A 27,368-nucleotide genomic window follows, 5' to 3' on the forward strand; every position below is an offset into this window, starting at 1 on the left:
CAAACCTAGGCACGGTTATGTGCCAAAATCCCTCAACACACCGTTTCGGGCTCAGGTTATTGCCCTGTCTGCCCTGCCAGTGTCAGGGGAGGATGGAGACTCGAGTCTTCTTTGCCCTGTCAGGGTTTTAAGAGCTTATGTGTCTCGCTCTGCTGCCTTTCGGCAGACGGAGCAGCTGTTTGTCTCATTCGGTGGACGTTTCCAAGGGAATGGCTGTTTCGAGACAGACTCTATCCAGATGGATAGTTGACGCCATAGCGTTAGCTTACGCTTCCAGGGGCATTCAGATGCTGGTTGGGCGTCAGAGCCCACTCCACAAGAGGCGTCGCCTCGTCGTGGGCGTGGTCTACTGGGATCTCCTTGCAGGATATATGTATGGCGGCAGGTTGGGCCTCGCCGTCTACATTTATCAGGTTCTATAACCTGGAGGTCCCCGCCTTGCAAGCAAGGCTGTTGTCGGTATAGTCGAATCAGGGCCCTGAGGGGAATTCTGAGTTCACGAGCGCTATGTGCTGCCGACTGTTATATGGGCAGTATTGCGTAAGACCCGCATTGCCACATTGGTCAGGCCTTGCCTCGGCTGTGTGATGTCATATTGCCACAATCTACGGATTCTGCTAGATATAGGACGGAGGGCTTTTTCCCTTTTCTGTCCTGGACTCTCTGTGAGTCCCTCAGGTGACTGTGCACTGTAAATCCTGGGCGTTGCTTCAGGTTTATTGGTGTGTGATCCCTGCGCGCACGGCGTTTTACATTGGGTTCCCGTAGCGTCTTAGCTAAGACGCAGTACGAGAGAGCTCTCGTAAGAGAACGTACTCGGTTACTAAACGTAACCTCGGTTCTCTCTAGAAGAGCGAACGAGTACTGCGTTCTCTGCCGTGCGCACGATTCACTCTGGTTCGCTTCGGCGATGAAATAAATCAGGTGAGTCAGCCTTTTCAAGCTCCTTTTATAGGTTGGGCCACACCCGTTTCGGCGGGAAGTGGCAAGAAGGGCGCGAATCGCCCTTATTGGTATGATGTTGCATCAGCCCGCGCTCGATAGGCTGTGCAGTTGCCGCAGAACAAGCCAATGAGCGAACGAGCCGTCTCGCCTATGGCTGTGTACTGCTGCAAATGCGCTTTACAAAAATACAAAATTAAGGATAATTTTTTGCTTCAGTATTTCGTGAAAAGAGACTTTTCCCGTAGCGGCTTTGCTAAGACGCAGTACTCGTTCGCTCTTCTAGAGAGAACCGAGGTTACGTTTAGTAACAGAGTACGTTTGAAAGTCAGCTTTGATTGTTCCCAATAAACTGTTTAACTGCACTCCCAAGTGGATATTAAATTATGTTGTAAGATAATTAAATATATTCTAAATAAACTACAAACATAAAATTATATACATTTATTTTGTCCTTACATTCTTTCTTGTAACTCCTCCCTCTTAGTCACACAGCTGAATGAAAGGCTCATTATGCAGCTCATTATGCAGGCCTTTGTCTTCTCAGGGGTAAATCACAATGATATTCATGATAGTTGACGCCTACTCGCATATGACTTTTACCAACAAAAAGTGTCTTAGAAAATTTTAATCAATATATTTTTTATAAGTGAGTAAACAAGATGATTTTCACATAATTTAGAAAGAAAAATTATAGGCTACAAGCTCCAGTTCTCAAAAGTCGAGGGAACCAATGTTCTTTATGTGTTTTTTTGCCTTATTCAACTGATTTAACATTTTTAGTTTTTCACTAACCATGCATAACATTTTTTTTCTCAAAAACACAATCATGTACATACATGCATTTCACATATTATTATAGCCCAGTTTGTGCTGATTAAAGTGAGATTAGATATAGATATTTATAAGAAACTGAAAAAAGCACAAATGTCAGGGCATGACAAAACTTCTCCAGGCCCCAAAAATACCCTTAGACTCCAGAGGGTTAAACGGAAATCTTTGGAATGACATGGGGGTAAGTACAGGGGCAGCTGGGTTAAATGCAGAGAACCAATTCCAAGTATGGGTTACCATACTTGGCAAATGTCACAACTTTTTTTTCACAATTTAATTATTTTGTGAACTAACCCTTTAGTTCATTAAGTACACACATAGTGAAGGGGAGAATTCAAATCCAAAATATTTTATGAAAATGTTTTCATAAGAATTTGTGTTGTGGGAGGGGAGAAAAAATAATATTACTATTATTATATACTAGTAATTTTGAACAAAAGCATGTTGATGGTGGTTATAGTGTAGCTCGGATACACACTAGATATGCTACCATTGTCCAGCTTCTGCTCTGTTAAATGTGCAGCCTAGGTACTGTCAGTTTCACTCAATCAACATAGTAGCATGCTGCTAAATTTAATCAAGACTCTTTAAAACAATTTTTCACGTGAGATTTATTTTCTAAAAAAAGAAATCGGCTTTTATTCTCAGGGCATGCATTTCATTTTTTTCATATAGGCAAGGAATGACTGACCGTCACTGGTCTCCTGGAATTTGTCTCTAACACTCTCTAGTTTCTCCATGGCTTTCATGTTGGGAGCACTGATTCTCTGCAGGATGCTCTGCTGCTCATTGAGTCTCTGATGCAGTGTGTTCATCTCTGCCTTGATCTCCTCCTCTGACAGTGAGTCCTGCAAAGCATCAGTCACATCACATTCTCAACACACTATAACACTTGAGTGCAAACAGTAGTTTAATGATAGTGTAAAAGTGCAAGTACTGCTGTACTTTTAGGTCCTCTGACAAGCTGCTGTAGTCAATCTCGATAAGAGCTTCCTTGGCCAGGACGGTGCTAGATGTCTTCTGACTGCTGCTGAGGCTCTCCTCAGCCTGAGAACTGCCCTACAGCACAAACACAAGCAAGGATGTTAGGTGGGTTTATAAAATACCCTAGTAAAAAGCTTTAACACATCTACTTGTCTTTAACATGCACAGACACTATTTAACTGAACAGAGATGACATAACTGAATCCAATGATGAACTGCCTTTAACTATCATTTTTGCATTATTGACACTGTTTTCCTAATGAATGTTGTTCAGTTGCTTTGACGCAATGTATTTTGTTTAAAGCGCTATATAAATAAAGGTGACATTGACATTGACATTAACATGATTAATTTCCACTTTGTAGAATGATCATGAAACTTAATATAAAAAATTGTTTTATTTCATGAAAACTATAGAATGTGTTATTACAATAATGATAATTATAAGAAGTAAAATTGTCATTACTTTATCTTTTATATTTTAGATTATTTGCCTGGGATACATTTTTAAAAAGTTATGAAGGGGGCCCACATACGCAGATCATGGAGTAGTTGCCTTTTTCTGAGCTCCTCTCCACTGACATTATATATATTGAATATTTTTGTAATTTAAGTTCCGTCAATCCACTAAAGAGTCAATAATTATTTTTTGAGTGTTACTTTGTCAGTTGTTTTGAGTACCTAGTGCAATTTAAGTGTGTGGAGAGTGTGTTTTGTCACTTTGTTGTTCTTGCAAATAAAACACTGACACAATTATGAACAAGTACATTAATATTCACAATAACATCGGTTGATTGAATAATTCAGTAAATATAATTCCTTGATTTACCTTTGTAAAGAAATCTGATTGCTCTCTGCTGTCTTTACCAAGGACATCTTTACCTGTGTCGGCCACCAGCTAAACTAAAGGGAGGGGTAAGCGGGGAACTGAGCCGTTGGCTGCAATTCACAAACTCACCGCTAGATGCAGCTAAAATTTACACACAGCACCTTTAAGTAGTGTTAAGAGGTCATATTGCAAATGAATAGTTTTTAATGAGGGAGAATTTTGGCTCATACCCTAAAGGTGGAAATTTCAACAAACAAAATTATCTGTAGGGAACTTTGAGATAAATACACACTCTGGGGACATCCAAGAACAATTTAAAATATTGTATCAAGTGTAGTCAAGTGTCCAAACTTCTGATTGGTGGTTCATGAGTTTGAGAGATTATGCTGTCAAGGCCTGGCACACACCTCTTCCTGGCTGATGTCATCCATAGTTCCTGATCGGAGGGGAAGTCTGATGTCCTGCATCTTACAAGCCTGCAGTAGATTGTGTCTGTCACTACGTTTTTGCTCCAGCTTGGTCTCAATGGCTGTAACCTCCTTCTGCAGCTGCGTCAACTCCCTAGCCAAACACAAACATTTTTCCTCACATCATCATACTCATTTTCTTGAAAAACATCCATGCATGTCTAGCATTAAAAAATGAAAGGTCTCACTTGTTGGCACCCCCCAGTTTCTTGCGGATCTCCTCCATGTCATGATTTTTATCATTAACCTCAGATTTCTTGGCCAGGTGCTGGTTTTTCAGATCCTGCAGCTGTGCCATGGTTTCATCAATGATCTTCATGTTCCTTTGCTCCTCCTGTTAAAAAATATTAAATGAAATTCAATGAGATCAAACATTATTTCTATTAATAGAGTATCATTATGATAGTACCGTATTTTTCGGACTATAAGTCGCACCTGAGTATAAGCCGCATCAGTCCAAAAATACGTCATGACTAGGAAAAAAACATATATAAGCACTGGACTATAGACGGTTTCAACGGCAACAACATAAACAAAAGTTACTTCACATGCGCGCTTTTGTGGACCTAACTTAACTTCCGGTAGACTTCCAAATAGAATCAATAACAACAGCCAAGTCCCTCTAGAGTAGAAATTTTTTGATAACAAACAAAATATGTTTGCCGCGTGGATCAGGCGGACTTAATGAAAATGCAAATTCATTCTTTGCCAGCAGGAGATGTTTTAAAGCATAGATATAAAGCGCGAGAAATAGAGGTTTCCCCAGTAACAGCTGTAAACAAAGCAGAGCTGGTACGCTCACATGCTGCTTTATCAGGCATATAACATGCAAGTCTTCCTTCAGAAATACAGCGATATAAAAAAACCTGTGCCTCGTTTTGATATTTAAACATATAAATGTAAGGAATTATTATTATTAAACGTGCAATACGTAACGTTCCTCATGTTTATTCAACAAAGCCTTTTTGAAAATCGATCAGTTTTAAAATTGTGGCGAGTCTCCAAAAATAAATAAATGTATGGGAAACACATCCCGCAGCACAACCACCTGAGCCCAACTTCAGTCTACTCATCACCTTGACTTTAACTGTGTTTGTAGAAGGCACTGCAGCCAGATCGATATACACAACACAGACCGGAAGTTAACTTAGGTCCAGGCGCGTGCGCCCGATGAAACCGTCTATAAGTCGCATTTATTTAGAACCAAGAACCAAGAGAAAACATTACCGTCTACAGCCGCGAGAGGGCGCTCTATGCTCTCAGTGTAGACTACAGGAGAACTGAGCAGCATAGAGCGCCCTCTCGCGGCTGTAGACGGTAATGTTTTCTCTTGGTTCATGTCAAATTAAGTTTGATAAATAAGTCGCACCTGACTAAGTCGCAGGACCAGCCAAACTATGAAAAAAAGTGCGACTTACAGTCCGGAAAATACGGTATCTGAAAGTTGTCTACCTTCTTGAGTCTCTCTATCTCATTCTCATCTTTCTTGACCGTCTGTTCCCACATGATCACCTTTTCCTGGTCTTCCTTAAGCTGGTTCTTCTCATAGTCCAGCTGGATAGCCAGACGCGTCTTCTGAGTCTCAAATTCCAGGCTACCCAGGAGTTTGGGGAAAGGATTAATCATCAGTTACGTAAAATATTTGCATCTGACCATAACAGTTTAGTACTCCCTACAAATTCTTATTGACAGACTTATAATAATAATAAAGATAATTCCACATTAAGGTAGGGCTGCTCGATGACAAAAATCATAATCACGATTATTTTGGTCAATATTGTAATCACAATTATTTAAATACGATTATGAGGGGGCCATATGACCAAAACTTAATGAAAGTAAAGTGAAAGTGAAAGTGCAGTGACATTCAGCCAAGTATGGTGACCCATACTCAGAATTCGTGCTCTGCATTTAACCCATCCGAAGTGTACACACACAGAGCAGTGAACACACACACTGTGAACACACACCCGGAGCAGTGGGCAGCCATTTATGCTGCAGCGCCCGGGGAGCAGTTGGGGGCTCGGTGCCTTGCTCAAGGGTACCTAAGTCGTGGTATTGAAGGTGGAGAGAGAACTGTACATGCACTCCCCCCACCCACAATTCCTGCCGGCCAGAGACTCGAACTCACAACCCTTCGATTGCCAGTCCGACTCTCTAACCATTAGGCCACGACTTCCCTAGTCGTAATGAGTGATTTATTTAAAGAAAGTGATACATATCAAATATGTATTTTCTGTAAATACGGTTGCTATGACATCTACATTGTAGAGACCAGCGAAATTTGAAACAAACAAACAAAAAGTCCACAAAATTATTGAAAATTACTGAAAATAATTAAACTGTATAAAAACAAAAGCAAAGGACAAATACAATAGACTAAAAAGATACCAATGAAACAAACTGTGCTTTAATGTTTATTTTATGCAAGTCTCAAGCAGTTTACAGCCTACTACAGAAATTAATAATCAAATGTAAAATAAAACCGCAGTTTTTTGTTTCTTAAAGCTACAAAAGTCCTTCACTCAAGAGCAGTGTGATTATAAATTTGTCTTTTGTTGTTTGATTAATAAACATACAGTCACAGCAGGAAAATAGCCCACTGTTACTTTAAGAGCCGCACGGATCCAAATTACCTTAACACACGTATTTTCATTCTCAACTCTTGACGTTCATTTATTATATGACCGACGAAGGTATACATGAATAATCACTAAGTGCAGCATTTTTGACAAAAATTTGCATTTATTTGAGTGTTTAGGCGCGCACCTTGAGCTAAATGATGACTTCACATGACCGTGTTCGATCTCTAAGCGCATATCTCTTCCTGAGGAGCAGTGAAAGTTCTCTTTCACGCTTTTAAAAACATGAATAAATAGACTTTTATAAATAAAGCATGTCCCATTATGCAAATGTCATGTAACACGATTTTACTTATTTGCACGGGAAATTGGGCTTTTATGGAGGAACGAAAGCGCAGCGCTGCAAAAAGAGGGAAGAATGGGGCACAGAAATTGTTTTATTTCGTTTATAGGATTTTTATGATCGTTGGAGGCCAAAATCTAAATCAAACCATTTTTTCAATTAATTGCACAGCCCTACATTTGGGTGGAAAATGTGCAGAATTATATATTATATGTATTTTTAAAAGATCAATGTTTTTTTTGTTTTTTTTATGACCTCACCGTTTCTTAGCAATCTCATTCTGTCTCTTTACTTTCTCTTCTTCAAATTCACGAATGTTACGAACTCCAATCTCTTTACAGAACTCTACAAAAACCTCATCCTCCACCTGGAATGAAAGACAAACATCAACAAGACTGAAGACAGGTGATAAATTAACCAAAGTAAAGTTGTTTTTAGATAACGGTGCTGTGTCCTACCAAGTTCATGCGGTCTTTCAGGTCTTTCATCTCTCTCTCTCGTGACTGAATGATTCTCTTAATGTCATTAATGCGTGGACCAAAGTTAGCAAGTTCACTCTCCAGCTTTGACTTTTCCTGAAATTACCCCAATAACAAAATGTGTGACAAATATGTCTACTGCATTTAAGTCATTTCTTAAAGGTAAGCAAGCAGCAAAACAGATGAGTTCTGACTAATTTTAGATTGGATGGGCCACATTCAAAGCTGTTACAAAATGCCATTAAACACACAGCTGTGACTGAACACCAATTAAACTCACTATTAATGTATTAAGTGGCAATGCTAATTTTTGGTAACACTTTAAAAATAAGGTTCTAATATTATTATTATTGAACATTTGGGTCTTATTTCTTCCACTTTTTATAAAAGCAATTAGCAGCGTTTTTGTGGCAGCATTTTGGAACAACACAAGTTGACTAAGTGGGGGGTACCTGCATGTTAAGGGACAGGTGTCTGGTCTTGGTTTGCTCCAGATCACTCTGAGAGTATTTGAGTCTCATCTGCAAACCATGAGCTTGAGACTGGACCTGACGCAGCTCTGCCTCCTTTCTTTTTGCCTTCATTTGCTCCTGATATTCACACATAAACATCAATCCAATCAGTCAGTGTCAAATTTTCTTGCCCATATCACATTAAGCATCACTCTGTTTCAGAAATTACTTTGAGCTCGTCTGTGAGCTTTTCCTTTCTGTCTTTCAGTTTATCAACGGCTTTCTCATCCCAGCGCCGAGCTTTGGCCTTCAGATCACTGGCACCTCCGGAGATCACTCCGGACTTCTGGAATAATGTCCCATCTAGAGCCACAGTCTAAAAAATAACATTCAGAACCAATAAACTACCAAATACAAACCAAACAAAACATTGTTTTTAATGTTTTTTGATTTCCCACAAAAAGTGAGTAATTCTTGTCTAAGAAATAATCACCACACAATTCAAGGTGGTGGTACAGGCTTTAGACAGTACATTTATGGACTCCTTTCCATACTCCAGTCACCAACAATCTAATGCATAATACACTCAAAACCTATCAATAGCTGTATTTTTTGTGATGTGATTTTCTTCCTTTTACCTTGTGTCTGTATGGTCCTCCAAAGGCGATCCTGCGAGCATCCTCCACGTTCTCACAGACCAGGGCATTTCCACAGGCATACTGCAGGGCTTTCTTAATCTGTGGTGGCTCGTATCGAATTACATCAATCACCAATTTAGCACCACGTAGCTCACGCAGTTTCTCATCTGTGGGCCTGACCTGTTGAGGACATTATAATACATGATCCAAGTGGCTCAAGCACAACAGACTCAGTGAAAACTAAATCAAGTGACATCACCTCCAGGTAGTCCAGGGGCAAGAAGGTCTCGGGCTCCCCACGCTGCTCTTTTATGTACTGGATACAGTCACGACCCGTCTTCTCGGAGTCGACAATGATGGCATCCATGTTTTTGCCCAGAACTTTAGTAACAGCAATCTGAAATTTCTTCTGTGTGGGTTGGCACAGGTCAATCAGTCTCCCATACTGGAAAATGAAATGACCATATGTGAGCATCCAGCTATATTAGACGAATATTTGAAATGACACTAGAAACAGTGAGGAATCACTTCTCACCACTGATCCAGGATACAGCCTCTTGATACTCTCCAGAATCTCAGCCTTGCGCTGTTGTCTGCTGTTCTCCTGTCTGTCAATACGAGCATCACCCAGCTGCTCCATCACCTGCATAAGTCATATTATACAGTTGAGCAAATGACAGCTTTTTTCCATTGAATAAGCTTTTCTGCACATGTTGCAGAGTTTACATCAGTTACATAGTTACTGATGCACACCTCATCAAATATGTCGTTCCTGGCATGGATTTGAATATTGCAGAATCTATTAGGTTAGGTTAAAAGAACAATCCTCAGGTTTCAAAAAAAAAAAATGCAACAGAAGGACACTCCTGCTTTATCCCTCTACATGAATCAGCACTATACTTTTTAGGCATTACAAAAAGCTGGGATGAAAAAAAAGGCATTAAAAACTTCTCAGAAGACAATTAGTTGCTTTCAGAGATGTACTCATATAAAGCCACTCCAACAAAAACTCCTCATTGACTCAAATCATGATGTGCAATTTTATTTTTTTTATTTTTAAGAGACCACCTGAAGAGACCATCAAAATTCGCATACTTTGTATTGAGAAACGTACGCAGCCCTATGTCACCAGACTATTTGCCTAATCTTCACATAACTTTAGACCTCTGTGGATAAACAGAAAGCAACAGGTCTGGGAGGGAAAAGTTCCTGGTACAATTGTTCTGGGTAATCTCGGAGGAAACGCAGCTTATGATATAACTGCATTTTTGTAAATGTATAATGAAGTATTTTAACGCTTGCCTTTCTGAACTCTTACCTGGTTAAGCTCCATGTTGATCTCATCTATTCTTCGTTTGGCCTGTTCCACCTCTTCTGTGAGCTCCTCCTCCATCCTCTTCTGCTCATCCAGCGACTGTCTGGAAATGACATGCAATGACATGCACTAACAGCTGTCTGCCGTATCAGATGTGGCTTTGTGAAGTATTTGTACCTGCTAGTGGTGATGTAATCCTCCAGCTTCTCAATGCGTTTCTGGTTCTCTTCAATCTCTCTGATCTTCTGCTTAATCTTGGCCTATCGATAACAACAATCACAACAAATCAAGCTGCTCTGTTTGTTTATTTTACTGTATAATTAAGTCTACAGAAACTTTTTGAACCTCTGTTTCTATTTTCTTCCTCTCCTCCAGGTCCAGACGGTCCTGGTCAGCTTTTTGGTCTCTGTTGAATTTCTCCAGCTCCTGAGCCAGTGTAGCAGCTCGCTTGCTTGCCTCCTCCTTCAGACGGTGATATGCCTTAACCTAAACACAAACAATGACAACAGCAACTTAAACTCAGTATTTTTAACTGCATGGTTAAAGAAGCTGTTATTAAAATTTGTTCAGGATGTAAAAGCGGTATAGCGCATTTTAGCCTTTACTGATTGTACAAAAGCAAGTAACTGGCAAGATTAAACAGGTTATTTTTTATAACAAACACTTGTTTTTCACACTAATTTTCCTTTTACAGCAAAAAAATTTTATTCCTAAAAAAGGTCTTAAAAATTAAATATCTGAACAATATCTTGAGGTGTAGAAAATGTGCAGACAACAGAAAACTTTAGCACACAATCATAGGCAGTTGGCCAACTGTGTAGTCGCACCAGGGTGGTCTATCAAAATTCAATTGCACAGGCAAATAAATATGCTGCATTTATCACAGTATAGAACCCTTTTTCAGCTGTACCTGGTTCTCTTCCAGCTGTAGATCTTGGCCCTGACTTTGAGCCTCCTCCTCCATTCGCTCCTCAAACTCCTGTCTGGCCATCTCCACTGCCCCCTGTTCACGGTCTAGCTCCTCCATGTCTGCCTTGCGTTTTTTGTAGCATTTCTGGGCGTTCTGCAGTGATTTACGGGCAGCCTCTAGTTTCTTGATCTTGTGAGAAGTGTTCTCCTTGGCTTTAATGTACAGAGGCCTCTTCTGATTAAGCTCTGCATCCTTCTCCCTGTCAACATTTCAAACAAAATGAATTACTTTTTATTAGCTGGGTTCTAATCACATATTATCATGTGTGATCAATCAGAGACTAATTCTCATCTTCTTGGCCTACCCTGATCAATTCTCCAAAAGCTCAGGACTAATTTCAGGGCATGTTAGAACTTACAAATGCTCTGCTTGTTCAGGTGACTAGAATCTGCCAATAATATTGTCCTATGACTCAGCTTGTAATCTCTCAATTTGTCATTGATTACATTTTGATTACATAAAAGATGTGGGAAGACTTCAGCAAAGAAAAATATGCACTCAAACTGATATGGCAATATTGACACCATCCTTAACTTGGCAGGGGACGGGGCGGTACTGAAACACCATAAAACACAATGCACTGGGACAACTAATCAATCACAACACATTTCATATTTTCGGTATGAAGGCCTTCATCAAACCTGGAACTAACCGAGTCGTTTTGTGCAAGGCTGGGGAGAAAGTTATTTTAATAATCAAATTTTTGGAAGCAGTCAAAAACAACAAAAAGAGCAATGAAATATAAGTGCTATAACAAGTCTCAATTAGGTTAACACAGTACACGTATCATGGGCTTTTAAATAATATAATAGTCTAATAGTCTATCTGGACCTCTGACTCTGACTGGCCATTTATAGACTGCGGGTGTCGCTGTTGGACAGTGTTTTCTCTGCTTCCTGTTGGCCTGCTGGCCTTGCTGTAGCTGATCGTAGCTCCGTGTAGCGTTTTTTTTTCCCTAGAATTTTTATCTTACTATCACTCTCTGTTTTTTTAAAGTGATAAAATATAACTTAATTCTAGTGCTGCAACGTGTCACACTGTTTACATTTCGCGTAATGGCATACTGGGAATGGAGAAAGTTGCATTCTATCACAAAAACAGAGACCACTGTTATCAAAAGTATGGGAATACTTCAAACAGAGGCCAAATAAAATTTGGCCATTTGTTCCCTTTGAAAAACCGATATTGTGTACCACGGCAGCACAACTGCGATGCACGAGCACCTCAGAGGAAAACATCCTGGAGCTCTCCGGTGTTACGGTTTAACTGGTTTAACACAGAAGATTCTGTGATTCTAAAAGCACAAACTGATGTGATATTATTAAGTGTCTAATAAACGCAGACTTGCTCATTGCATGATTCTGATATTCTTGTAAAGATTACAAGTTATTGGTATGATCACCCGTAGCGGCTCAAGTAAGGATAAAATAAAAAATAAAGTAAGTCTGTGTTGGCGCAGGTTTCGAACACGCGTTAGGGGCGTTCACATATCGCAACTAAAACGCGTGGAAAACGATAGACGCGCCGCTTTCTCCTTCTTTCCAAAGCGCTCGGGCAGTTGCGTGCCCCTGGGATGTCTGCCGTTGCTAAGCAACCATGACGTGCTCTCTCCATGAAGACGCGGAAATTTCAGCAAAGGATAAATGGATTTGCAGCACTAAAAATCGCTTGCAGTAGCTCTGCTACTAAATTTATTTAAAAATGCCAATCCATATACAGCTATGATCAGCAGTTCCTTCATCCTAGCTGAGATTTCAACGTTGTTACGGGAAAGGATGAAACTGATTGGTTAGTTCTTGACACATGACCCGCGGTGCGCTTGCGGCATTCAGAAAAGTTGAGATGTTTTTAACTCGATGCGGTGCGGACGCACCTGTTTTTGTGTGCGCGTCGCTTCCATTATGAGCGCGCATACCGCCACCTACATTGGAAATAACGAACTTGAGCGCGCAAATGACGCGATATGTGAAAGGCCCCTTAAAAGACAGCGCGGCGCAAGACAACAGTCACAGACCACCGAGCTACCCTGAATCAGCTCCAGATCTCTGGAAACCATGCTAAACCATAGCAGAACTCTGACTACATTTTATGGTTTGTGATACTAAAGAACATTTCATGACGTCTCAGACAACTGTAAATTTGTGGCTACTGTGGTTTAATTATAAACGCTATCGTAAACTCATATTTACCATAGTAAAATAATTTTCTTTGCCTCTTTATTTTTGTATACTGTAAAAACTTCAACCACATTGGTTGAAAATGAATAAAGGTTGAAATATTATATTAGAAGTTGTACTTATATTTTTTTGTAAAGTTATCCAAAGGATTCATTAGCTAATCAAAAAAAGAACATTAGATTAATTATTTATTGTAATAAAAATAATCGTTAGAGTAGTCGACTAATCGAAAAAATAATCGTTAGTTGCAACTCTACTTAATTCACACCATATTTCTGATATTATCGATCAATCTTATCAGATTAATTTTGATTGTTCACTTTTATTTTAGATCCGTGAGTGCAGTACATCTACATTGTATTAGCACTCGTTAGGTTGTCATTAGCGTTTTCATTCGAACCTATCGCTGTTTTCTTTTCTTTTCTCCTCTCCTCTCTTTCACTCCAGTTCATCAAACAACTGTGGTAAGAATATTTAATCAAGCACGGTGAGTAATGGCTTCTCCTGCTATTGTTATTTGCACCTCTTGCCACATGTACAGTTTATCTATCTCTGTCGCAGGTGAGGGAATCATATGTGATAAATGCAGGGAAATAGTTAGGATGACTAAGGATGACTAATAGTTAGATTTCAGAATAAGAGACACGCATTCAAACTTTAATTGAGGACAGTAAGAATGTTAGGGCTCTAGATACGGCTTTGGATGCTTCTAGCTCAGGGATTCCTGTACATTGTTCGGTTCCGGCAACAGAGCCCCTGCAGCAGGGCAACTGGGTGACATCGAGGCAGAACATGTTATTAAAACATGTCATTAAAATGAACTGTAACTCAGTGAAGAGACATGAGAGAGATATCTATAGAAAGCCTGACATGTCTACTTTTAAACTAAACAAGCTGCCGAAAACAAATATTCTGTGATGAAGTAATCCATATGAAAACAACGCGATGTCCGTTTTTCACATCTCCCTTCATTATCTTCTAATTCGACCACGCCCCCGCGCTGAACACTATATTCTGATTCTAATGTTAAATAAAGTTTTTATTTTTATTTTACTGTTTGCTTCGCGATGAGAGGAATAAGATATAATTCACCCCAAAATGTGATTTGGTTGAGTATTTGAGATTTGGATTTCCTCAGAAAAAAATAATGAAGCACTTTATTCAGCAGAGATCATAAACATGAGTAAGTCTCTTATTATTTATTTATATACTTGTACTAGTTTTCACATAACGTGTAAACATTTTACTAGTTAGACTTTTTCCAAACTATAATTCCTGACTAAATGTATAATCAAGTGAAACATTATGAAGTTTCAATAACAATATACAATACTATACCATTCAAAAGCTTGATGTAAATAATATAAATGTAACAAATAAATGTAACTGTAACAAATGTAACAAACAATGCTGTTCTTTCAATTTATTCCCCCGAAAAAACCTGAAAAAATATATATATATATATTCTCCGCTCTTTGCAACATTAATAATAATCTATTAATATGAGCACAGAGATGTTTAGTTCTCTGGTGACAAGAAAAGTCATGATTGCCTCCAAAGGCAGCATTTGTTACAAAGAGACTTCCACTGATGCACTACTTAAAAAAAATCTGCAACCTTTAACAAGTTAAACAATGCAAAAGTTTAAACACTATGCATGGAAAATTATAAGCATTTTTAGCAAACTGATTTTATCAATTTTATCAACTGCAGTTATCAATTTTGAAATTGATAACTGCTGGTTTTGCACATTTATTTAATATTTTGATTTATTTATTTAGAAAGAATGTCCTCAGTTTACTTTTATTTCTGACAAGATTTTCAGGTGGAAGAAGTTTCCATGGGATATACCTCCTGTACAAAATGTTCGGAGTGATTGCAGTAATTGTATAACATTTATGGTCTACTTGTATATGTTATGGAGTAACTAATAAATCTTAATTGGTGAAAGGATATTATGTGTATATGTATTATAGTGTTAGGTATCTCATAGGTTTCTCACATGTGTGTGTGCAACGGTGGAGCATACATTGGCGGTGGGCTGTCAGGTTCTCGCGTGCGCGTGGTGATGGTGGTGGGGGGGGGGGGTGCGGTGTTGTAGTACTCATAAAATTTCTTCAAGGTTGGCAGGTATGATTTATAACAACGTTTCAGGATTTCTCAGAGGGCAGGCTTCAAGTATAACTCGTTTGAAGTAATGGTGCTTCATATAACATTATCCAGAGAAACAAATGTTAATGATAAATCCCCTGTTATGTTTGTACTGGCTACTGTATACAGGCCACCAGGGCACCATACATACTTTATTAAAGAGTTTGGTGATTTTACATAGTTAGCTCTGGCTGCAGATAAAGTTTTAATAGTTGGTGATTTTAATATCCATGTTGATAATGAAAAAGATGCATTGGGATCAGCATTTATAGACATTCTGAACTCTATTGGGGTTAGACAACACGTTCAGGACCTACTCATTGTCGAAATCATACTCTAGATTTGTCACATGGAATTGATGTTGATAGTGTTGAAATTATGCAGCGAAGTGATGATATCTCAGATCATTAATTAGTTATGTGCAAACTTCATATAGCCAAAATTGTAAATTCTACTTCTTGTTACAAGTATGGAAGAACCATCACTTCTACCACAAAAGACTGCTTTTTAAGTTATCTTCCTGATGTATCCGAATTCCTTAGCATTTCCAAAACCTCAGATCAACTTGATGATGTAACAGAAACTATGGACTTTCTCTTTTCTAGCATTTTAAATACAGTTGCTCCTTTACGCTTAAGGAAGGTAAAGGAAACCAGTATCACACCATGGTATAATGAGCATACTCGCACCCTAAAGAGAGCAGCCCGAAAAATGGAGCGCAGCTGGAGAAAAACGAAACTAAAGCTATTTCGTATTGCTTGGCGGGAAAGTAACCTATCCTACAGAAAAGCATTAAAAACTGCTAGATCCGATTACTTTTCTTCTCTTTTAGAAGAAAACAAACATAACCCCAGGTATTTTTTCAATACAGTGACTAAATTAACGAAAAATAAAGCCTCAACAAGTGTTGACATTTCCCAACACCACAGCAGTAATGACTTTATGAACTACTTTACTTCTAAAATCGATACTATTAGAGCTAAAATTGTAAGCATTCAGCCATCAGCTACAGTATCGCATCAGACAGTGCACTATAGACCCCCTGAGGAACGGTTCCACTCATTCTCTACCATAGGAGAGAAAGAATTGTATAAACTTGTTAAATCATCTAAACCAACAACATGTATGTTAGACCCTATACGATCTAATCTCCTAAAAGAAGTGCTTCCAGAAGTCATAGATCCTCTTCTGACTATTATTAATTCCTCATTGTCATTAGGATATGTCCCCAAAAACTTCAAACTGGCTGTTATTAAGCCTCTCATCAAAAAACCACAACAACCCCAAAGAACTAGTTAATTATAGACCAATCTCGAATCTCCCTTTTCTGTCCAAGATACTAGAAAAGGTGGTATCCTCACAATTATATTCCTTCTTTGAGAAAAATGGTATATGTGAGAATTTCCAGTCAGGATTTAGACCGTATCATAGTACTGAGACTGCTCTCCTTAGAGTTACAAATGACCTGCTCTTATCATCTGATAGTGGTTATATCTCTCAATTAGTTTTATTGGATCTTACTGGTGCTGCGTTTGACACAATTGACCACAACATTCTTTTGCATAGACTTGAACACTTTGTTGGCATTAATGGAAGTGCATAAGCATGGTTTAAATCGTACTTCTATGACCGCCATCAGTTCGTAGCAGTGAATGAAGAGGTATCATATCGATCACAAGTGCAGTATGGAGTACCTCAAGGCTCAGTACTGGGGCCGCTACTCTTCACACTTTATATGTTACCCTTGGGAGATATCATCAGGAAACATGGTGTTAGCTTTCACTGTTATGCTGATGATACTCAGTGTAATGATAAAAACTTCCTAATCTTCGGGAAGAAGGAGGTGGGAACCGGCGGACAATCAAATAACATTTTAATTACAAAAATAAACACAAAACAGCGCACCAGCCCCTCACGGACGACTGGTGCGCTCAAATAAAAACCAAAACACAACTAAAAGCCCAGGCCTGGTCCTCTCCCCTCCTTCACTGTCGTCGCTCCAGTTTTATATCCTTCCATCTCCTACGTGGGACTCGAGACCGGCAGTGGGTCGCAGGTGTCACTGATTTCCCAATCATTGCCGGCCTCCCTCTTTGTTCCCACGTCCCTCGGCTCGGCCCCACTCAGCTCTACATTTCTTCAGGGCCGGTGAAACACACCAATTTGAAAAACTAATGAAATGCATAGTCGATATAAAAAACTGGATGACGAGTAATTTCTTACTGCTAAAAAACAGAGGTGTTAATTATAGGACTTAAAAACTCTGCATGTAAAAACCTAGAACACTGTCTAAGACTTGATGGCTGCTCTGTCAATTCTTCGTCATCAGTTAGGAACCTAGGTGTGCTATTTGATCTTTCCTTAGAAAGCCATGTTTCTATCATTTGTAAAACTGCATTTTTCCATCTCAAAAATATATCTAAATTACAGCCTATGCTCTCAATGTCAAATGAAGAAATGTTAATCCATGCATTTATGACCTCAAGGTTAGATTATTGTAATGCTTTACTGGGTGGTTGTTCTGCACGCTTAGTAAACAAACTACAGTTAGTCCAAATTGCAGCAGCAAGAGTTCTTACTAGAACCAGGAAGTATGACCATCTTAGCCCGGTCCTGTCAACACTGCACTGGCTCCCTATCAAACATCGTATAGATTTTAAAATATTGCTTATTACTTATAAAGCTTTGAATGGCTTAGAACCTCAGTATTTGAATGAGCTCCTTTTACATTATAATCCTCTACGTCTGCTACGTTCTCAAAACTCAGGCAGTATGATAATACCTAGAATATCAAAATCAACTGCGGGCAGCAGATAATTTTCCTATTTGGTGCCTAAACTCTGGAATAACCTACCTAACATTGTTCGGGAGGCAGACACACTCTTGCAGTTTAAATCTAGATTAAAGACCCATCTCTTTAACCTGGCTCACACATAACATACTAATATGCTTTTATTATCCAAATCCGTTAAAGGATTTTTAGGCTGCATTAATTAGGTAAACCGGAACCAGGAACACTTCCCATAACACCCAATGTACTTGCTACATCATTAGAAGAATATCATAAAATATAATATAAAATAATATATATATAAATAAAGGTGACTTGACTTGACTGATCTGTTTCAGACTCACTTGATCTCTTTCTCAATTGTCTGCTGGTCTCTCATCATTCTGCCTAGCTCTTTCTTCTTATCTTTCAGCTCCTCCTCCACACGGTCCATGCGTTTCCTGTCCTTATCAATCTCTTTGTTGCGGTTGGCCAGCTCTCGGTTCAGTTTCTCAATCTCTGATTCATTGTGGTAGAGTTTAAAGAGCTGTAACTGTACATGAGCACGCACAACTTCATCCTTTAACCGTTGGTAGCGTTCCGCCTGCACAAAACACATGGAGAACCCAGCTAATATTATGAACTTATAATTGCATATATTGCTTCAGGGTTTATTACACCCAAATAAAGAATAATTTACTACATAATAAGAGCCCACCTCTTCTTTCTCCTGCTTGGCTTCCTTTCTTTCAGCAGCGATGTTTTTCTTGCGATGGTAGTTAAATTGGGTGTCCTCCTCAGCCTTTACCATTTCTTTTTTGCATCTGTCATATTCTTGAGCAAGCTCTCCGGAACGAGAAATCTCTTCAAACAGAGCAGTTCTCTCTTTGGGGTTCTTCATGGCAATTGACTCGACCGCACCCTGTGGGGGAAAAAAAAAATCACCATAAACACTGTATTTCTCTATACTTAGATACTTCCTATACCTATATATATATATATACATATACTATACTGTATTTTTATGCATTGCATTTCTGGTAGCACTTTATTTTACAGTCCTGTTCCCCATGTACATACTATGTACTTATTATAGTAATTACAATAACTATGTAATAACTAGGTACTAACCCTGAACCTACCCCTAAACCTAACCCTACCCCATGTAGTTACCTTGTATTACCAGAACTTTCTTAGATAAATACACTGTAAGTATACTATAAGTACATGTAAGTACACGTACTGTAAAATAAAGTGCAACCGCATTTATTTTAGGGGTGTCAATTAATCCCTCCACTAGACCTGTATCTAGTAATAAATTTTTTTCCTACCATCTGAGTAGGGCTGGGCAATGTAAAAAACAAAAAAAAAATTGTTTTTGGAACGTTTGATGTTTCTTGATTTTTTTAATGATTTTTAACTAGTCAATTTCAAAATGTAACTACAACATGATTTTTGTAACTTTTTATTTATTAACCCTCTATTTATTCCAAGTGCACCAGACATGGAAATCACTCAGGGTTTCCCATACATATACAATTTGCATATTTATATATGGTGGCGGGGGAGTGCTGCCACAAATAGAGTGTAAGGCTGTGTCAAAACAGTGTCAAGTACAACTGACAAGTAAAAAAAAAAATTAAATGAAAATAAAATAAAAATAAAATCAGATAAGGAATAATAGTAATAGTTTAATTGGTATAATTTTCTATTTATATACAGTACAGACCAAAAGTTTGGACACACCTTCTCATTCAAAGAGTTTTCTTTATTTTCATGACATGAAAATTGTAGTGTCACACTGAAGGCATCAAAACTATGAATTAACATGTGGAATTATATACATAACAAAAAAGTGTGAAACAACTGAAAATATGTCATATTGTAGGTTCTTCAAAGTAGCCACCTTTTAATTTGATTATTGATGAGCTTCAAGAGGTAGTCACCTGAAATGGTTTTCACTTCACAGGTGTGCCCGTCAGGTTTAATAAGTGTGATTTCTTGCCTTATAAATGGGGTTGGGACCATCAGTTGTGTTGTGCAGAAGTCAGGTGGATACACAGCTGATAGTCCTATTGAATAGACTGTTAGAATTTGTATTATGGCAAGAAAAAAGCAGCTAAGTACAGGAAAACGAGTGGCCATCATTACTTTAAGAAATGAAGGTCAGTCAGTCCGAAAAATTGGGAAAACTTTGAAAGTGTCCCCAAGTGCAGTCACAAAAACCATCAAGCGCTACAAAGAAACTGGCTCACATGCGGACCGCCCCAGGAAAGGAAGACCAAGAGTCACCTCTGCTGCGGAGGATAAGTTCATTCGAGTCACCAGCCTCAGAAATCGCAGGTTAACAGCAGCTCAGATTAGAGACCAGGTCAATGGGACACGGAGTTCTAGCAGCAGACACATCTCTAAGAGGAGAATCAGGCCTTCATGGTAGAATATCTGCTAGGAAACCACTGCTAAAGAAAGGCAACAAGCAGAAGAGACTTGTTTGGGCAAAAGAACACAAGGAATGGACATTAGACCAGTGGAAATCTGTGCTTTGGTCTGATGAGTCCAAATTTGAGATCTTTGGTTCCAACCACTGTGTCTTTGTGCGACGCAGAAAAGGTGAACGGATGGACTCTACATGCTTGGTTCCCACCGTGAAGCATGGAGGAGGAGTTGTGATGGTGTGGGGGTGCTTTGCAGGTGACACTGTTGGGGATTTATTCAAAATTGAAGGCATACTGAACCAGCATGGCTACCACAGCATCTTGCAGCGGCATGCTATTCCATCCAGTTTGCGTTTAGTTGGACCATCATTTATTTTTCAACAGGACAATGACCCCAAACACACCTCCAGGCTGTATAAGGGCTATTTGACCAAGAAGGAGAGTGATGGGGTGCTGCGCCAGATGACCTGGCCTCCACAGTCACCAGACCTGAACCCAATCGAGATGGTTTGGGGTGAGCTGGACCACAGAGTGAAGGCAAAAGGGCCAACAAGTGCTAAGCATCTCTGGGAACTCCTTCAAGACTGTTGGAAGACCATTTCAGGTGACTACCTCTTAAAGCTCATCAAGAGAATGCCAAGAGTGTGCAAAGCAGTAATCAAAGCAAAAGGTGGCTACTTTGAAGAACCTAGAATATGACATATTTTCAGTTGTTTCACACTTTTTTGTTATGTATATAATTCCACATGTGCTAATTCATAGTTTTGATGCCTTCAGTGTGAATCTACAATTTTCATAGTCATGAAAATAAAGAAAACTCTTTGAATGAGAAGGTGTGTCCAAACTTTTGGTCTGTACTGTATATATATATATGTATATATGTAAAAAACCCAAGAACAAATAAACAGAACAAAACAAAAACACAAAATGGTCACCCACCGCTAAATAAAAAGCCCAATATGTTCACTTACACAGAGATAAATAAAAAACATCACAGCATTCTACAAATTCACAAGAAAAAACTCAAAATTAGTAGACGATCAGGGTGACTACACTGGAATAGCTGTAAAAATCAATCCCTCAACATGTGCAAAAAATGGACCCCAAGTTTTATTAAACTTTGCAATAGGGATGCACCGATGCTTCGGCTGAACATCGGTAACGGCCAATATTTGCCTCGTTAACTGCCATCGGGAAATAAAAATGACATTCGCCGATGTCTGATGATTATGTGTGTCATGAACGCTGTGCTAAGGAGAAACTTTTTTTCCCTCTTTTTATTTGGGTGGGGAGAGATACCGAGTCCGAGACGGGAGAGGGCGCCCGCACACTCTCCGTCCACAGTAACTTAGATTAAACAAAGAAGATGGTGGTCGTGTGGCAATATTTTACAGTTTCAGAGAAAGATCAGCATTTTGCAATTTGCAATATGTGTTCCATTGAAATTTCAAGAGGGGGGGGGGCTGTTAGAAAGTAATTTAACACAACAAATCTCATTGGACATTTGAAAAGCAGGCACGAGGCGGTGTACAGCAATTACCTGCAAGCTGACCAAAAACGGAAAAATGAAGCTGCCAAGAAAGCGCAATTGACACGGCATTTGAGAAAGCCAAACAGCTGCCTCCAGACAGCGCCAAAGCGAAACAAATAAAAAACAAGGTGATGGAGTTCATCGCTTTAGATGACCAGCCTTTCTCTGTAGTGGAGGACGTGGGTTTTCGGAGTCTGATTAAGTTTATGGAGCCACGCTATACGCTGCCGAGCCGGCGTCACTTTGCCGAGGTCTGTCTCCCCGAAATCCACAACATTGTGACCACACAAATTCATGAGCTACTGGCTTGCGACATCGCTGCAAACAGTTTCACCACAGATATATGGAGTTCAGATGTAAGCCCTGTGAGCATGCTTAGCCTCATGGCACAGTGGATTGATAAGGACTTCAATCTGGTGAAGGCAGTGTTGCCCTCCCAGGAGTTCGCAGGTACCCACTCAGCATCTGCTATCTCGGAGGCATTTGAGAAAATGTTCCAGATGTGGAAAATCGACAAAACCAGAGTGCATGCTGTCGTGAGAGATAATGCTAGGAATATGACGAAAGCTATGATGGACAGTGGTCTGGCTAGTTTTGGCTGCATGGCGCACACACTGCAACTGGCAATTCATGACGGTGTTTTTAGCCAGCGCAGCCTCACGGATGTTGTGGCTATTTGCCGAAAAATCGTCGGCCACTTTAAACACTCACCCCTCGCATATTCACGTCTCCAGGCTTTGCAGATCCAGTTGGGAATGAAACCAAAAAAGCTACAGCAAGATGTTTCCACTTGTTGGAATAGTACATTTTATATGATGGAGAGCTTGCTGGAACAAAAGCAAACTTGCTACATATGCCGCAGACTATGAAGAGATAGGATACTATAGGAGAGGAAGAATTGCATAAACTTGTTGAATCATCTAAACCAACAACATGTATGTTAGACCCTATACCATCTAAGCTCCTAAAAGAGGTGCTTCCAGAAGTCATATATCCTCTTCTGACTATTATTAATTCCTCATTGTCATTAGGATATGTCCCCAAAACCTTCAAACTGGCTGTTATTAAAGTGTAACTAAACCCCTGCTCAGAGCCTGATTCCACCCACTGACAATATTTGAAAAATGCTGAAAAGTGGGCAGATCACACCGGACATAGAGGGGACGAACCGAGGGCGGGGCTGAGCGAGTGCTGCGTGATCCTGAGACTCGCAGTGACGGATTGATTGACAGCTGCTGTCAGAGACGCTAAAATGGAGAGTGACTGTAATGACGCAAGTAGCTTTGCAACAGAGCGATCATTTGAAGTAGAGGACTTTTCTCCCCCACTTTTACCTGAAGTGGAGGGTGTCGAGGTGTCTGTTCATATCAATTCGAGCCGCTGGCTCAAACTGCGGTCTTACCTCTCGCACCGTGTCGCTTTTCAGCGCGAGCTGTGTGGAGAAGCCCATTTCCACCTCCATTGCGTTGGAGAAGCAATCCCTTGTAAAACGCAGTTTGCACACTCGAGCTCTAGGCGGGAACTTGCGGTCTTCCAGGCCAAATGCATGCAATTACTGGGGCTTAATTTTAAAGTCTGCTGGTAAACTATGCAGTCCAGCAGTGCTGTAGCAACCAGCAACACACCTCCGTACCATCCTGACCACTGTACTAAATACAGATAAATCTACGCTAACTTGAAGATCTAAATAAATATATAATTGCTATGCTAAATAGATGCTATATTAGTCTATCCTGGTCGTTACCAATACTCGCAATTCCAACTCCTGACTCACTGACCGCCACGGATTGATTCAGATTTTAAAACTATTTAATATGGGTACAATTGTATTTTATTGTAGAGCTGCGCGCTGCTTGCTCCCTCCCTCTCACAAACTGACAACGGAGGCATGCACGACTAGCCCCTCCTCTTCGAACACGATCTGAATCAAAACATGAGAATGCGTTAGTTACAGATTGTTGCCGGTGCTTAATGCTTATTCCCCCAGCGAAGATTCCAGAATCAATCCGAAGCTGAATGGTTAGTAATGAACACTGTTGCTCAACATAACTCTGAGAAGTTAGTCTATGTTAAGCGCTGTCGCGTTTCCATTACAGATTCGCGCAAAACTTTAGTGTTTTTTTTCTAAATATCGATAGACAACTATTGCGAAATGACGGCGTTTCCATTAACCGATGTTATGTGACTAAAACATCATTTTTTTCCTCTCGCGGTCAGTCATTCCAAAAATCATGGCAACGGACGTTGGTAGGTTAATATATATCACAGCCACCAGACTAGACATTATATTATTATTATCTCCAGGTTCAGGTTGGTGTGTGTTGGTTTTTGTCCACCCCAATCTTCAGGTTTGTGTGTGTGTGTGTGTGTGTGTGTGTGTGTGTCAGAGTCTGTGTGTCTCCACCTCCAGGTCCAGTTTGGTGTGTGTGTGAGCCTGTGTGTGTCTGAGTCTGTGAGTGTGTGTGCGAGTCTTTTTGAATGTTTGAGTGTGTGAGCCTGTGTTTGAGTGTGTCAGTAAGTTCGTCAATAAACAAGCTACAGGTAGTCCAAAATGCAGCAGCTAGAGTCCTTACGAGGTCAAGAAAATATGATCATATTACCCCAATTTTACAGTCTCTGCACTGGCTACCTATTAAGTTCCGTATCAGTTACAAATTATCATTACTTACCTGTAAGGCCCTAAATGGTTTAGCTCCTGCGTACCTAACTAGCCTTCTACCACGTTACAACCCATCACGCACCCTACGGTCACAAAACGCTGGACTTTTGGTAGTTCCTAGGATAGCAAAGTCCACTAAAGGAGGTAGAGCTTTCTCACATTTGGCTCCCAAACTCTGGAATAGCCTTCCTGATAATGTTCGGGGTTCAGACACACTCTCTCTGTTTAAATCTAGATTAAAAACACATCTCTTTCGCCAAGCATACGAATAATGTATCTCTTAAATTGTGAGTGTAGTTGCTCCTGATCAAATGTGCATTCTTATTCATTAGCTTGGGTTAAACTAATTTTACTTTGTTGGATCAGCAGCTATGCTAATGATGTCTCTATTTTGTGACTAGGATTTACACAAGCTCCAGTCTGGATCCAGAACACCTGAGAAGAGATGATGCTGACCCTCAGAGGACCCCAGATGATGCTAACCTTGAATCAACAAACAGAACTAACAATTATTGCTACATGTGTGACTGCATCATATAATAACTATTAATTAATAATATTGATAGTTCATCGTCTAGCTGATTATGTCTTGTATTATTATTTTTATTTTTTATTTTTTCTAAAATCCTGTCAAACGTGCACAAACTACTAGCTACTACTAAATATTGTAGAAACATAATTTTCTGTAAAGTTGCTTTGTAACGATTTGTATTGTAAAAAGCACTATACAAATAAACTTGAATTGAATTGTGTGTGTGTGCATCTCCAGGTCCAGGTTTGTGTGTGTGTGAGCAAAATTTCTGTGGAGCAGTCATAGCATAGAAAGTGTAGCAATGGCATAGCAATGTAGCAATAGCAATGTCTTTAAAGGGATAGCTCACCCAAAAATGAAAATTCTATCGTTAACTCACCCTCAAGTTGTTCCAAACCTGTATGAGTTTCTTTGTTCTGCTGAACACAAAGGAAGATATTTGGAAGAATGTTTGTAACCAAACAGATCTCGGTCCCCAGTGACTACCATAGTATATATTTTTTCTTACTATGGAAGTCAATGGGGACCGAGATCTGTTTGATTCTGTCATTCTTCCAAATATCTTCCTTTGTGTTCAACAGAACAAAGAAACTCATACAGGTTTGGAACAACTTGAGGGTGAGTAAACGATGATAGAATTTTCATTTTTGGGTGAACTATCCCTTTAAGGTATCTGACACTAAGTGTTGGCAATGGAAATGTGTACTTGTCACTAAAAATATATGATATATTTATGATATATATATATATTTATATATATATATATATATATATGATATATTTAACTTAACCCCCCCCCCCCCCCCTTCCCGGGTCCCCAAACACCACACCACCGCAAATAGAATCTAATTCTGTGGGAAACACTGAAATGGTATGTGTGAGGATTTCCAGTCAGGATTTAGACCGTATCATAGTACTGAGACTACTCTCCTTAGAGTTACAAATGATCTGCCTTTATCATCTGATCGTGGGTGTATCTCTCTATTAGTTTTATTCGATCTTAGTGCTGCGTTTGACACAATTGACCACAACATTCTTTTGCATAGACTTGAACACTTTGTTGGCATCAGTGGAAGTGCATTAGCATGGTTTAAATCGTATTTATATGACCGCCATCAGTTCGTAGCAGTGAATGAAGATGTATCATATCGATCACAAGTGCAGTATGGAGTACCTCAAGGCTCAGTACTAGGGCCGCTACTCTTCACGCTTTATATGTTACCCTTGGGAGATATCATCAGGAAACATGGTGTTAGCATTCACTGTTATGCTGATGATACTCAGCTCTATATTTTTTCGCGGCCCGCGAGGTATGACCATATTAGCCCGGTCCTGTCAACGCTGCACTGGCTCCCTATCAAACATCGTAAAGCTTTTAAAATATTGCTTATTACTTATAAAGCCCTGAATGGTTTAGCACCTCAGTATTTGAATTAGCTCCTTTTACATAAACTTTAATTGAGGACAGTAAGAATGTTAGGGCTCTAGATACGGCTTTGGATGCGTCTAGCTCAGGGATTCCTGTACATTGTTCGGTTCCGGAAACAGAGCACCAGCAGCAGGGCAACTGGGTGACGGTGAGGCAGCGTAGTCGTGGGTCAAAACACCGCTCTTCTGTTCCGATCAAAACATTAAACAGGTTCTCCCCACTCAGTGATGCACCCACTGAGAAACCTGATGAAAGTGCTCTAGTTATTGGTGATTCTATTGTACGGAACGTGAATATAGAGACACCAGCCACCATAGTCAAATGTTTACCGGGAGCCAGAGCGCCTGACATCTTGGCAAATTTAAAAGTGCTGGCTAATGCTAAACGTAAATACAGTAAGATTGTTATTCATGCCGGCGCTAATGATGTTCGACTTCGCCAGTCGGAGATCACTAAAAATAACATTAAAGAGGTGTGTGAACTTGCAAGCACGATGTCAGACACTGTAATATGCTCTGGTCCCCTCCCTGCTTACCGTGGTGATGAGATGCATAGCAGATTGTCATCACTCAATGGCTGGATGTCTAAGTGGTGCCCACAGAATAACATAGGTTTCATAGACAATTGGACAAGCTTTTGGGGCAGACCTGACCTGTTTAAAAGAGATGGTCTTCATCCCTCCTGGGGTGGCGCCACTCTTCTCTCTAGAAATATGGCAAATAGTCTTAGAGTTTATACTTGACTAACTGGGGCCCAGGTCAGGAAGCAGACAGACTGGCTAAACCGACCGTCTGCTAGCTGCCTCCCGTCACAGAGGTCATTTAATTCTCAGCACATAGAGACTCTTTC

General features: G+C 39.7%; 1 protein-coding gene across 1 annotated transcript in view; it reads right to left on the minus strand.

Annotated features, from left to right (window-relative positions):
• The window catches only part of LOC132129673 (structural maintenance of chromosomes protein 1A-like), a 79,370-nt gene that overhangs the window by 15,794 nt on the left and 36,208 nt on the right, over positions 1 to 27,368 (minus strand). The window contains exons 4-21 of the mRNA XM_059541325.1: positions 18,652 to 18,855; positions 18,299 to 18,537; positions 10,776 to 11,034; positions 10,211 to 10,351; positions 10,043 to 10,125; positions 9,869 to 9,968; positions 9,086 to 9,193; positions 8,810 to 8,995; positions 8,551 to 8,730; positions 8,142 to 8,288; positions 7,913 to 8,050; positions 7,440 to 7,556; positions 7,242 to 7,348; positions 5,509 to 5,650; positions 4,245 to 4,390; positions 3,997 to 4,150; positions 2,722 to 2,835; positions 2,468 to 2,624 (exon numbers count right to left, since the gene is read on the minus strand). Of these exons, the coding sequence (XP_059397308.1) occupies positions 2,468 to 2,624; positions 2,722 to 2,835; positions 3,997 to 4,150; positions 4,245 to 4,390; positions 5,509 to 5,650; positions 7,242 to 7,348; positions 7,440 to 7,556; positions 7,913 to 8,050; positions 8,142 to 8,288; positions 8,551 to 8,730; positions 8,810 to 8,995; positions 9,086 to 9,193; positions 9,869 to 9,968; positions 10,043 to 10,125; positions 10,211 to 10,351; positions 10,776 to 11,034; positions 18,299 to 18,537; positions 18,652 to 18,855 (2,722 nt within the window). The remainder of the gene's footprint in view (positions 1 to 2,467; positions 2,625 to 2,721; positions 2,836 to 3,996; positions 4,151 to 4,244; positions 4,391 to 5,508; positions 5,651 to 7,241; positions 7,349 to 7,439; positions 7,557 to 7,912; positions 8,051 to 8,141; positions 8,289 to 8,550; positions 8,731 to 8,809; positions 8,996 to 9,085; positions 9,194 to 9,868; positions 9,969 to 10,042; positions 10,126 to 10,210; positions 10,352 to 10,775; positions 11,035 to 18,298; positions 18,538 to 18,651; positions 18,856 to 27,368) is intronic.

The sequence above is a fragment of the Carassius carassius genome, chromosome 46, assembly GCF_963082965.1.
Source record: "Carassius carassius chromosome 46, fCarCar2.1, whole genome shotgun sequence".
NCBI classification, from domain to species: domain Eukaryota; kingdom Metazoa; phylum Chordata; class Actinopteri; order Cypriniformes; family Cyprinidae; genus Carassius; species Carassius carassius.